Here is a 13,169-nt window from a genome sequence, read left to right on the forward strand (position 1 = left end):
AGGTCCAGAATTTTGTAAGGAATGTTATAATATAATTTATAAAATATTACTAAAACAGTATTAACAGCTTCAACTACTCTAATTTCAGACTAATCAGCATTGAATATATCATATAATATATTAAATAAATAATTCATCGTAATTGACTTTTTTAAAGTTATATGTATTTACAACTGTTTGGTGTCAGGAACTGTCGATGTTTTGATGAGTATTTACATTCAAACGTAAACGAAAGCGCAGCGTGATGATCCTCAGGCACAAAAGGAAGATTATTTCGCTCAGCTGTAATGTCGAGTTCTGTACTGGATAAGACGAGATCTATAGATATAGGTAGGTATAAGAGGACTGAGGTCTGGAATGAACAGAACGTGTTCTACATGCGGCCAAAGAAATTTTGGACATCGTCGAAGAAAAACTAGGAATCAACGTGAGAAGATTATCTTACCGCGTAGGAGATTCGCCATTTGTTGTGTAGTGAACACTACATGAACAAGAACTTTATCCTTATTCCTTACCACGTTCAACGAGTTCAAACTTTTAAGCCAGAAGATCTCCCGCGCCGAATGAGATTTTGTGAATGGTTACTTGAGAGGAATAGGGCAGATTTTGTAGCGATAATTTTTTCCACAGACGAAGCAACATTTACAAGGGACGGTATATTTAACGCGTGAAGCATGCAGATATGGTCAGATGAAAATCGTCACGCTATCCAAGAAAGCATTCTGAGGAGCAGTTTAGTGTCAATGTATGAGCCGGAACAGTTGGTAATGATTTGCCATGTCCTTACATTTTACCTTCTTTTTTTAATGGCTTATTTCAATTTCTCAATGAAAATTTCCCAAATCTACTAGATGACATCCCTGTAACTCCCCGTCAAGGTAGGTGGTGTCTCCTCACAATGCTAGAGAAGTGCGACGATGGTTCGATCAACATTTTCCAAGACAGTGGAGAGGAAGGAATTCACCAGCTCACCAGACCTTAATCCATGTGATTTTTTCTTGTAAGGACATTTGAAACAATTGATTTATAAAATTCCCACAAATACAGTTCAAGATCTAAAAAATAAATCGGATTGGTAATGCTGCAGCGGAGATTAGGGGAAATCCCGATATGATAGCTGGGTTACAGCCGTCATTAATTCGGCGTGCTGAGACAAGTCTCGCCAATGGAGGCGAGCGTTTACAACAATTAATTTAATTCGTTAATTTTGTTTTTATGCTATGTTCTTGTTGTATGGTATGCATTTTTCAATTAGTCTTCACCAGTTTCTTTACTTTTCGATTTTTTAGTTATTCCGTATTGCTGTTAAAATAAAAAAAAAACTTGTTTATTTCTACCAAAATAAGTTTTGCCTTTCATTAGGCAATGCAAAAGGGTCTCTTATTTTTTATTATTACTACAGTTGAACTAACAAAAATGACAGTTCTTCAATAGTTCACTCCGTAATATAGCCAAATCACAAGGGACATTATATTTAGAAATTATAGAAATAGTAGATTATGAGCTGAAACAGAGTTTTCTTTCGATTTCTAAATACATGCTGTGACTTGGATTCCAATGCGTTGCACAAAAGGATATCTCATTTTCATATTCCAAATATTCACAAGATTTAAAACCTAAACGCTCAATTATTTAATGGGTTGTTGTTCTATATTGAATCATGTTCTAATTTTCATGACTTGCAGTATATCGAAATCAACGAGTAGGTAAGTACAAAACTTCAAAAATTTTACAATTCACCGTTATCCTGAGAATTGGAAAATATTAGTATAAAGTATTCTATTAATCTGTCCCATTCTTCCACGCCCATTTTTTTTTAATTTCACTAAGAGACATTTCAAAAAAAAAGATACTTAAATTATCAACTTTGTTTTCTATCACCGTGATTTTTGTCATTACTGTTTATGGCTTTTTACTTCCCGAGTGTAAGCTAAGGAAGTGTAGTAATCGAGCCCATCCGACAAATGACCACTTTTATGTTTTCTTGACGTTTCATGACCTGTAGAATACGAAAAAGTAATCTCCCGTTTCCGTCTGTCTGTCTGTTTGGTGTCTGTATCCATTTTTTTATTAGACAAGTAATCTCCGAAACGCTAACCAAAAAATTTGGCTATTCATCTCTACCAACAACGTGATAACTATCCCCTGAAAATTTTTTTAAATAAATATTTAAAATTTTATAAAATAATGTACTATTACACTTGTAGTTTACGAATTTGCATTTAGTTTTAATGGCAATTGCTTTACAAAAATGTTTACTGCAATATTCGCTGCGTGCTGAATATAACCGATATCTCGCACGGGTCCGAGCAACTGTGTTGTAGCTGCTTGAGTTGGGGCATCAGAAGAAGGTTCCAATCTCATTCTATTTACACCTTTTTTTTTATCAAATTAAGAACGGTTCACCCAATATACTCGAAAATAACAGTAAGGTCACACCGTAAATAATTTTTATTAGAAGCAGCTCCTCACCCAAAATAATTTTAGGATTTTCTTTTTTAATTTTATGCGCTCTGTCTTATTTAATAAAATAATAAATTATTAATAAATATAACATAATTTAAAACAAAACACCCCACCTACTTCAAAAATAAAACAGTTGCTTCGTTATCCACATGGAGTTGCGCATTTTGCTAATTCAAAAAGTGTCTCAGTGGAGTTATGTCTCTTTATAAATCAGATTTAAAAAATTTAATTAAACGCCGAGACCATCAAACTTGTCTGGTTCATGCATTTTGATTTTTACACTCGAAAATATAACATAAAATCTAAATTTCTGAAAAATTCGAGTTAGGCACTTTGAAAATCACGCCGAATCAAAATATTTTTCAGACGCAGAATGAGACAAACAAACACTTGCGCGTCAAGCTACAGTTTTTTTTTTTTGAGAGGATTTTAGTTAACTCAAAGATTTGCATTAACATGCCTGTACCCGGAAACAGAGTCTCCTTACCTTAGGTGGCAACCCTAAATGAGATTTGTGGGGCTGTACTTCAGGGGCGAGGAAAGTTCTGTCGAAATAACCTTCGACCAATTTTTTTTATATTTAAAATGTTGGATGTAGGTTGTTTTAGTAATGTGTAGTTGAGGAGAGACGAGTTGGTGAAGTTATCTGTCCATGACAGAAGCTATACAACCAGCTGAGGTGGTAAAAATTCAAGAAACAAAAACTGGTTGTCCAGAGAGTTTTAGTATTGTTATGTTAAACGGGTGATTGAAAATCAACAATTTATTTCTTAGTAACTCAAATTTATACATCGATTTGACTAGACGGAATGTTCCCGACGGTGGTTCCAATTTTAAACTGCCACGTTTTCCTTCTCGAAACGCCCCCGTCACCGCTTCTAGACTTGTCTTTCGCGACTTCCGCTTCTAGATTCTTCTCCGGCCGCCGTCACCGACAATGGAGTCATCATCGCCGTACATACTAGAACCCATAGGCGTCGTACCGGGGCGGCGTTTGGGTTTCTTTCGTAACAGAATTGTGGAAGAAAATGAATAGAATGTTCTGCAGTGTGCAGAAAATATGCAACATTATGTCAAAATCGAATAAACGAGCGACGTTTTTTCTCCTGCTATCGAAATAACGCAAGTGGCTGGCAAAAACACTTCGGAAGAGTACCTTCAAAAGTCGCAAAATTCCTGGATTACGCGGATTTTAAAGAATATACGGGACATTGTCGGCGCCGTACATCCGCAATTCTTTAAGTATATACGAGTGCTTGAAAAGACACCAAAAATGGAAAAGTGGTAAAGTTGCTTCAGGTTGACAACTCAAGGAAACTGTTCAATGTTTGCAGTAAATATGTCGTCGATTATGTCCTCGTTTAGAGAAAATGTAAAGGCAGAAGATTCGTTACTTGGACGTGATATCAATTTCAGTGGATCCTTTTCTGAGTTTTTATTTTTAAAATGATAATCATTATGCTCGTTTATTACGCCCTAGGGCATAATGAATTTCATAATGAATGTCGTATCATAGATATCAAAAACAAATTACTATCAAGTGAACAATAAAACAAATTATTTCATTCATTATTTTTTGAGACACCTGTATACGTAGCTTTAGAAAATATATGTGCAGTGATAACCCACTAGTGTAGAAATAAACGGATCAGATTTTGCACATTTTAGATAGCATTTAGTTAGCAAAATTTTGAGACGACGCGACGTCGGCAAGTTTTTGGAGGAGAAAAATTTGGACTAACGACTATTTATTTAAAGCGTTTGCCAGACAGTTGGTTTCGCATTTTTTATGTTACACAGGTGTCCCAGATGACACTCCTTGGTCTGTACACGTTGGTGTTTTTTTTTTTTTGCTTGAAGGGGAAAGCTTAATTTAGTCTTATAGTTTCTAACTAAAATTTGAATGTTTTCTAGCTAGTGTCGGGCCGTGGCGTGCAGGAGGCGCCAGAAATCACAAGAGAAAGCACCAAAAGTTACATTTATGAATTTTTGGAGGATCTTGGTAGATTGTAAAATAATTACAATTATGTTAGCAGCGGGCCCTCGCTGGTGCTCCGACATGGTGTCGCGCCAGCCGAACTTCCAGCCGTCTGAGGGTTGATTTTCTTCGGTTAATATAAACATTCGATAAGGTGCAAAGGAACCAATGAAGGGGGGCAATCTGTAATTTCTTCTCGAGGACAAAGGCGCATTTTGATTTTGCTCTCGTGTTTTCATTTCCCTGTGTCATTTTAGGAATTTGATATTTTTTTGATATCAGTGCAGAGGTGGGATTGTACCACGTGCAATCAGGGCCGGCTCAACACGGTAAGCGAAAGATGCACCGCATCGGGGCGCCCGTGACAAGGGGCGCCGGGCGGCGGACGCCGCCTATGCTTTTATATTAACTCTATAAAAATAAATTAATATTAGATTGAATATTGCATTGAACCACTACCAACAAAATATTATAGCAGTAACAGACCAAGGCGCCCATCGAAAACTTTTCAGAAAAAGCTACATTTTAACATTCCACTATGACCACCAAAACAGATCCCAAGTCAATTCCTGGCACTTTCAAAGTTCAAACTGTAATAATTGAAAAATAGTGCGCCTTTGGGTTGGATGATGGGACCTTTAGATCAATACCGATAAAAAATAACCAGATTTATGATGCATTATCTGGGTAACAATTTGACGAGACAGCGGTATGACCACAACCAGATGTTTTTCCTAACATTTGTCACGTTTGTTTTTACCATAAAAGTCCATGTCGGCATACTTAAAAATTTTATTTTCCAAGTCTAGTCGGTTGGTTTTGGTTGGGGTGGTCGTTCAACAATTTTGTTATATTTTTCACTGTTCCTGTTTGTAGCCGAATTTGGTTCTGTGTATCATTTCGTGGCTTTTTGTCATCATTAATTGTAAATTTAAATTTCGATTAACATTGAGGTAAGTCTAAATTAAAAATAACTTTGAAATCGTATCAATTTTACAATATTAAAAATTGAAAAACGTTTGCAATATAAATATTTTTATACTTATACTATGTATAGTTTAGGAAATATCGTTGTACCCTATAAAATTTTATTGACAATAACGAGACGGACAGTAGTACAATGGTAAGAAATATTTATGGCTCACACCAGTCCTTCCGAATTTGTCGGAGAACATTTAGCAAGTAATTGTACGCACAGGGTCGGACTTCCACTGCTTTAGAAATTTAAAGTCTGCGGATTACCGCCACGCGACAACTTTAAATTGTAAATATCTCTTGCTATTGTACTACTGTCCGTCTCGTTATTGTCAATAAAATTTTATAGGGTACAACAATATTTCCTAAACTATAGAAAACTTGTTGCCCGCAGCTCCGTTTGCGTGGAATTCGCAATTATGACTCATCATTTTTCATACACGATCGTTTTCGGGGTTGGAACCGTGTAAACTGAGTTTTTGGGCTCAACGTTTCGCACACTTTTGTAAGTGGTATCTTCAGGAGCAGGGTTAAGAATAACGCAAAAGAGCTCGGTAACTCAGTATGTCAACCATATCAGAGGCGAAACTTTTTTGAGAAATTACACGGTTCCAACTCGGAAAACGATCATGTATTGATTCCGACCGTGAAAACCTCCGAAATTATCATTTTTCATCTCGTTCACTCCTCCCTCCTCAGTGAACCCGTCTTAAAAACTCACGGGATTTATGCACAAAGTTTCATCCCCTATTTTGTCCTCGTAGGGGCGGAATTTCCAGAAATCTTTTCTTAATGGGTGCTTATGACACAAAAGGAACCTACTGTCCAAATTTCATGTTTGTAGCTTCAGTAGTTTAGGCTTTGCCTTGATGAATCAGTCAGTCTGTCAGTTAAGACAAACACTTTTATATATTAAGATTGATTCATCATAATTTTATACATGTTTGTTAATAAAAAGTATCTCTCTACAAAAATATGTGATTACAAAACTTTATTTGTTTTTTTTTTTACAAACATTTTTTTAAGGGCGTTGAACAGTAAGTTGCATCGGGGTGCCTGGTCCCTTAGAGCCGGCCCTGCGTGCAATGTAGTGATAACTGCAAGAGTACAGTGCGGTACCTTCATGAAAAAAAAGCAGCGATCAGGAGGATCGGCCGGAATAGAAAACGACGTGAGCCCTCGACTCCCTCAGGTGACAAAGAACGACATCAACGTCAAGCATGTTCTTCTAAACGACCCCGGAAGAAATATCCCAGTGAGAGAGCTCTCCGGAGCTCGGAGACGCAACGTGCGAAAGGAGGGTCCGGCGAACGTATCGAACGTCTGGAACGACTGGTGGAAAAAATGGTCCGGGAGAGATCCAAGGAAACAGGGACGAGCACGGGTCTGGGTAACCAGATCAAGTACATTACTAGGACCGATTGTATCTCGGAATTTGGTTCGAGCAACTCGAATATGTCGATTACCCGCTGGCTGTTCAAGATCGACCAGTTAGGAGAGGTCTACGGTTGGGATGCTGTCGAAAAGGTGTATCACATGCAGAATGGACTCCGTGGCTTAGCCAAAAGTTGGTACAATAGCCTCAGCAATATTAATTATCCGTGGGCTGAGTGGAAAAAGCTCTTATTGAAAGCTTTTCCGGAGCACACTGTTTATGCAGCCTCGTTGCATAAGATGCTTAAATGGATAAAGAACCCCAACGACACCATGGCAACGTAGGTACTATTACAACAAAGTGGAATTGTTGCAAGTTTGCCGTATTTAGGGAAAAGACGCCGTTCTTTGTGAAAAGTCTCAACTGTTTTCTTCGTGTTCTGATATTTTTATTAGTTATATGGTCGTAATAAAAGTTGCGACCTTACAAATACATATGCATTTGTTTCGGCGAAATCCCCTTACATTTGGAAAAACAAAAATTCGACCTGTGAATACAATTTGACATTTTACCCCCACAAAAAATCAAGAGCGTTAAATCCAGCGAACGAACCAGTCATTCAAACGGTCCAAATTGCCTTTTCCATCTTCCCTCAAAAATGTTATCAAGAAACTTACTCTGTCATTTCCATGCCATAATGTGGAGGTATCCCAGGTTGTTGGAACCGCATTCTTTGGTAGGGCATATCACTATTTTCTTGTATTCAGTGAGTTATTTCACGATCAGTAGAATCGACCATTACGACGATTTACTGTTTTGTTTAAACTAAAGCTAAAATTGCGAATTGCATTAATCAATCAAATATTCCATCAACAACTCTTCGCAAAACTCCAAGTGCCAGTAGGGATCGGCTTCATTTAAGTCATGAATTCAGTACACTTTGTACGAGTGGTGTAATGTGTAGTATTTATCGTTCAGACTTAAGACAACCTCAGCTTCATTTAATTAATGTCACTTATCAATTGATTAAATTTCTCGGGGAGCGAGAATTGTTGAAAACCAAAATTTTCTAACACTGTCGCTACAAATTATAGCTCGATATTCGTATTTCAAAACAAATTTATGAAGGGAATCCGCTGTAAAAACCTTTGGAACACGTTTGACACATGCCTGATTTTTTACTTGCACCTATAACTCATTATGTTGTACCTTGTTGTGAATTGTGATGGACGAAAACTGGACGATCAACTTTTTTCTTTTCATCACTCGTTAAACCAGGTTTCAAAGGGACAACGGAGCCCATATAAACTTTCGGTAACGAGCATAAATTAAAGCCAAAATTTGTGGTTGGGATACCTTATTAAAAGACGACATGCATAAAATCACACGTAACATAATCAAACGTTTATTTGAAGACTGATTTAACAAATCATTTAAAAAAATAAATAGAATCAAAAGTAATATTGACGGAAAAAACGAATAAGATATTTTACACCAATGGAAAAAGAAAAACAGCCACTTACATCCAGCAAAAGAGGAAACAATTACTGCCCCTATATTATATTTAAATTACAATAATTACACAATAAAATTGCCTAATTAAACAATTACGTCTACTCTAGCAAATGACGTCTATCGCACTGTTAGCATAGTTCATTCATAATACTCATACATGAAAAATTAATTAGCGGCACACTGGACACGTTGTCCTGGCCCATGCATCTCATCATCTTCGTCATAAGCATTGCGATTTTGTCTCCTACGCTGATCTTGTTTATCAATATCAAAAGGTAACAGAACACATTCTTCTGCTTGATCTGGAATCATAATTTCTGGCCTAGGTGGTAGGGCGTTCTCCAAAGCTGGTATCACTTCTGGAGCTAGTTTATCAGGAAACTGTACCAAAAATTGGACAATAAGCCGTCCCTTTTCGAATGGATTCTTATACTGTGGCATGCCTTCATTCATAATACACTTAACATCACCGTGTTTTGTAACTTCACCAGGAAGAGACGTGATGACCAAATCACGATCATCAAGAGTCCTGATAATTTTCTGGAATCCACAGAGTGATTCAACTAGTTGTAATTCAACGCGAATGATGAGATCTAATCCGGATCGTCTGAACACTGGGTGTTCCTTCTCTTCTAGAACGATGATGATATCACCAGGTTCCAATTCTGGTTCTTGGTCTCCTTCTCCGTTAAAGATGATTTTTTGTCCATCAATCATACCCTTGTCTACGTGAACTTCAAGGATCTTCCGCTCTCGACTCACTTTTTTACCTTGACACTGCTTGCAGCGGTCCTTGGGGTTGATACGTTGGCCTTGGCCACGACATTCAGAACACATACTTTGGATCTGCTGAATCATACCTGAAAAAACATCATTCTTGCCACTTTATGCAGAATTATAGAAAAGGTTAATTGGAGCTGAGTGTTAATTTTTCTGTCTTGAGAAAATTTTTTTGTTGTTTATCCCTCATTTAGCCGAGTATATTTCTGGCTCTTTATGTGGGGTGGCTGTTCATGATAGACCATTGATATATACATATATTGAAAAAAAAAAGATTTGATTTTTTCTCATCAATACACAAAAACAATTGTGTGTTGTAGTAACACACACGTACAAAGATATGGTACTGATCATTAAAATTTATTTGACAGTATGTTTTTAAGTAATCAACAGAAGTTTTTTCTTCGCAATTTATAACGTCGCTTTTATTTTTATTTTTTTACTGGTAGCTTTTACTAATGTTTTAAAAATGAAATTGTAAATAAACAAGAACTTATTAATAAAAGATAAACACTGAATGTATACTAATTTTCATTAGAATGGAGCACGATACAAGTAGCTCATCTATTTTTGTTACGAATATGATTTTGTTTACGTACAAATTAACTTTCTAAAAACCGGACATCATCTTAATATAACCACGATATTGCGGGTTTTTATGTGTATACAATAATGTGCAAAAATAGTTTTTTTCTTTTTATATTATTTAATTTAAAACCGCCATGAATTTAAAGTTTTATTCCAATTTTTACTTCGCATTTTTGTTTCCACTGAACTTGAAAATAAAATAATCAACTGTGAAATTGAAATGACCGTTGGAGTTGTTTATGGGTAAGGTTCAATAAACTGATGACCAGTATTTTGTCTTCCTGTATTTCAACAGTTGGAATCTTTTTGCAGATCCGATTTTTTTTATTTGTGCTACAGTACTGTATTTTGAGTTGTCTAACTAATTTAACCTTGTATAATAAACCATTTTTTGTATTGGCACATATTTTCTATAAGTGTGAAACTGAACAGTCGATATTTTGTATAAACAACGAACGTCAATAATCTTAGGTGGTGACATTTCAGCAGAACAAGAACGTAATAGTATTAGTCTTAGCCTTTTCTAAATATCCAATCATTTACGCTTGCCTCTTCCATATCGCATTGGTTGTGTTTCAGGTATAACTAAGAGATGTAAAAAACAGTTTTTTATTAAATGTTTTGTTTTTCGTTCTAAAACGATCTGTTCTGTTAAAACGTTTGTTTTTGGGTGTTTTTTGTTGTTTAACATGTTTTATTAACTAAAAAGTTAAAATATACTTTTTCTCCTAAACTAGCAAGTATTTGTTATTAAATAGTTAAGGTTTCCTTAAAAATTTCAAAAATTTTAATATTTACGGTAGCGCCATCCTTGGGTTTAAATTTGAACTACTTCAACAATATGTTCTCAACCTTAAAATTTTGAATACAGATCAGAACAAATAATTTTATTGATATGTTTTATGGTACGGTTTTACATTCATATATTTTATGCTGCAGTTGTCAACATGGAATTAATAAGATTATTCATCAAAGAAATTTACAAAAAATTATTTTATTTTATTAATTTGTATACTGTTCCATCTAAAATTGCTTGTCTTTCTAACAAAAACTAACATCAGTAACATCAAACATCTGAAAACGGTAATTTAATGTCACTAATTTTACTGTTGTGTGTTAAGATACAATATAGAAAAACACTAACGCTCCTTACACTTTATCGGAAGTTATGTAAATTGTAGAAATTATAACAACCCTCCATTCTGAAATGATTGTAAAATCCTCCCATTCTGAAATGATTGTAAAAGCTGCTGAAGTTAAAATCTTGAAGTTCATCGAGAACTGTTAAAACGGATTTTGTAAAGTATCATTGTTCCATCAAAAGTGAATGGGAAATGTTTTTAATATATGATTTGAATTATTAATTTTAGCAAATAATCAAAAATACTAATAAAGTAATATGTGAGAATCGATGTAAAAACACAAATTTAAAAACATTAGACAATGTACTTCAAACTATACAAAAACTATTTTTTTCCAAAAGGAGAAAAAATGTGTAGCTGTGAAGGTTACACTGAATACAGCTTATTTATAAAAAATATCACTTTTCCAGATATTATCATCTGTTAATTAATGTATAGGGCAAATTGTTTACTTTTAAAAAACTCTGTAACTTTAATATACTACAATTACAAAGACTAGAAATGATTGAGCTAATACAAGCATTTTTAAGAATTTAAAAACAAATATTGATGCGATTACGAAAGTTTTGAAATTAATTTAATCTTTTGTCCGAAATTTAATAACGAAAAAAAAAACACCGATCCAATTTCTCGCTGACGGGAACACAAGACGTCATTGTTGCTGCTACACAATGAAGATAATTTTAGTCACTTCTACAGACCAGTGTTCTAGGCAACCTGGCAATTTTTAGGCACAGCCAATTCTGGATGAGAGACGAAATTCATGGACTCGTACCAGCAAGATTTTGAAAGCCAAGTCAACTCTAATTTTCTTTTCTTAGATTGCACAGTATTTGAAACAATTATTCGTTGGTTATAAAAATGTCGCAGACACGTTTTTTCGACTATGTACTTGAATTTAAATATTTCGCCACCTTGAATATAAAATTCATTCATAGTTCAGTACAATTAGTATGATTCTATTGAGCCATAGCACAAATAACCGATTCAGGAGGAAATCAACCTAAAAAAAAACACATAATGATGTTGATGTAGCCTTCACAGTTACTTCATTGTGTGACCAAATTTATTGTAAAGCAATGAACTCAGCAATGACGATTTGAAAAATATTAAACTGTTACATGACACTGTTGTCAATAGCATGGCGTTGTCCATTTATCCACAAAATGCGCATCAGCAACTTACGTTATTAAAAACAGAATTTTAATTCTACTGAAATTACTAGTATGCATGGATACAAAATGAGCATTCTCATACCAAATTTTCAACAAATTCGCATCACCTATTACATATTTCAAAATGATCTTCTGAAAATTGTTTTTTTTTTTTATATGAGCCATTTATTAATCAATAATTTCGTTACGCCAATAAATATGCCACGACTTTATGCGAAACGATAGTTAAATGTAGAAAACACGTATTAATACAACATAAAATGCGTATCGCTATAACGACTCATAATTTAATAGATAACCATTTTAGTTTAAGGAAAAATAGAAGGCTTTTCCTTACCAGGTCCAAGCTGCTGAATCTGCACCTGCATCCCTGATCCTCTACACGTGGGACATGTTTCGACAGCCCCTTTCTTGCCGCCTCGGCCCTCGCATTTATCACAGATGACGTTCTTCTGGAGAGCTAATTTTCGGACAGTACCCTTATACAATTCCTCAAGCGAAACATTAAGTTGATGAATAACATCTTTGCCTTTGCGTTCGCGACGTCGTCCTCGTCCACCTCCAAATCCAGATCCACTGAAGAACATCTCAAAGAGATCCATGGGGCTGGAGAAGCCGCCCCCAACACCGCCTTCTTTGAGGGCCTGTTCGCCACCTTGGTCATAAATGCGTTTCTTTTCTGGATCTGATAAGGTCTCGTATGCTTGAGATATCTGCTTGAACTTCTCTCCTTCATTTGGGTTTTTGTCGGGGTGGTATTTCAGAGCTAACTTCCTGTAGGCCTTTTTCAAATCGTCCTGTGTGCAGCCAGGTTTGACACCCAGGATGTCGTAAAATTTCGTTTCTTTCACCATTTTCGGGGTTCTAAAGCGACAAAAATTAATGATGAGTCATAAAATGCAATGGAAATTTCGATGGTGTGTTTGATGGTTTTTAAATGTGGACTTATCGATGTGGAAACTTCAAAAAAAAATTACCTCAGAAATAATCAATATTTCTGGAACGTCAGGGACGATTCACAAAAACTCCTCGTTAACGTCGGGAACTGACGCAGCACAAAAGCAAATACAGTCTAGAACGCCTGTTCGCTGCTTAAACACGCTGAACCTCGTGTTCTAGAAAATTCGATGTGTAGAAGGTCGGCGACGGAACGGAGCTAGCACTTCTAGAATTTG

The 13,169-nt window shown here is 35.6% G+C and overlaps 1 protein-coding gene across 1 annotated transcript; it reads right to left on the bottom strand.

Moving 5' to 3' along the window:
• Nucleotides 1-8,183: 8,183 nt before the first annotated feature.
• On the bottom strand, nt 8,184-13,169 carry LOC135126721 (dnaJ homolog subfamily A member 1). The gene is made up of 3 exons (XM_064052826.1): nt 12,972-13,169; nt 12,332-12,858; nt 8,184-9,169 (listed from the first exon to the last, which is right to left on the bottom strand). Exons 2-3 carry the CDS (start codon nt 12,846-12,848, stop codon nt 8,475-8,477), a joined length of 1,212 nt encoding a protein of 403 aa, XP_063908896.1. The 5' UTR covers nt 12,849-12,858; nt 12,972-13,169; the 3' UTR covers nt 8,184-8,474.

This window comes from Zophobas morio, unplaced genomic scaffold (assembly GCF_036711695.1).
Source record: "Zophobas morio isolate AGI-343-1 ecotype UQ-CSIRO unplaced genomic scaffold, CSIRO_AGI_Zmor_V1 ptg000011l, whole genome shotgun sequence".
Lineage (NCBI taxonomy): Eukaryota > Metazoa > Arthropoda > Insecta > Coleoptera > Tenebrionidae > Zophobas > Zophobas morio.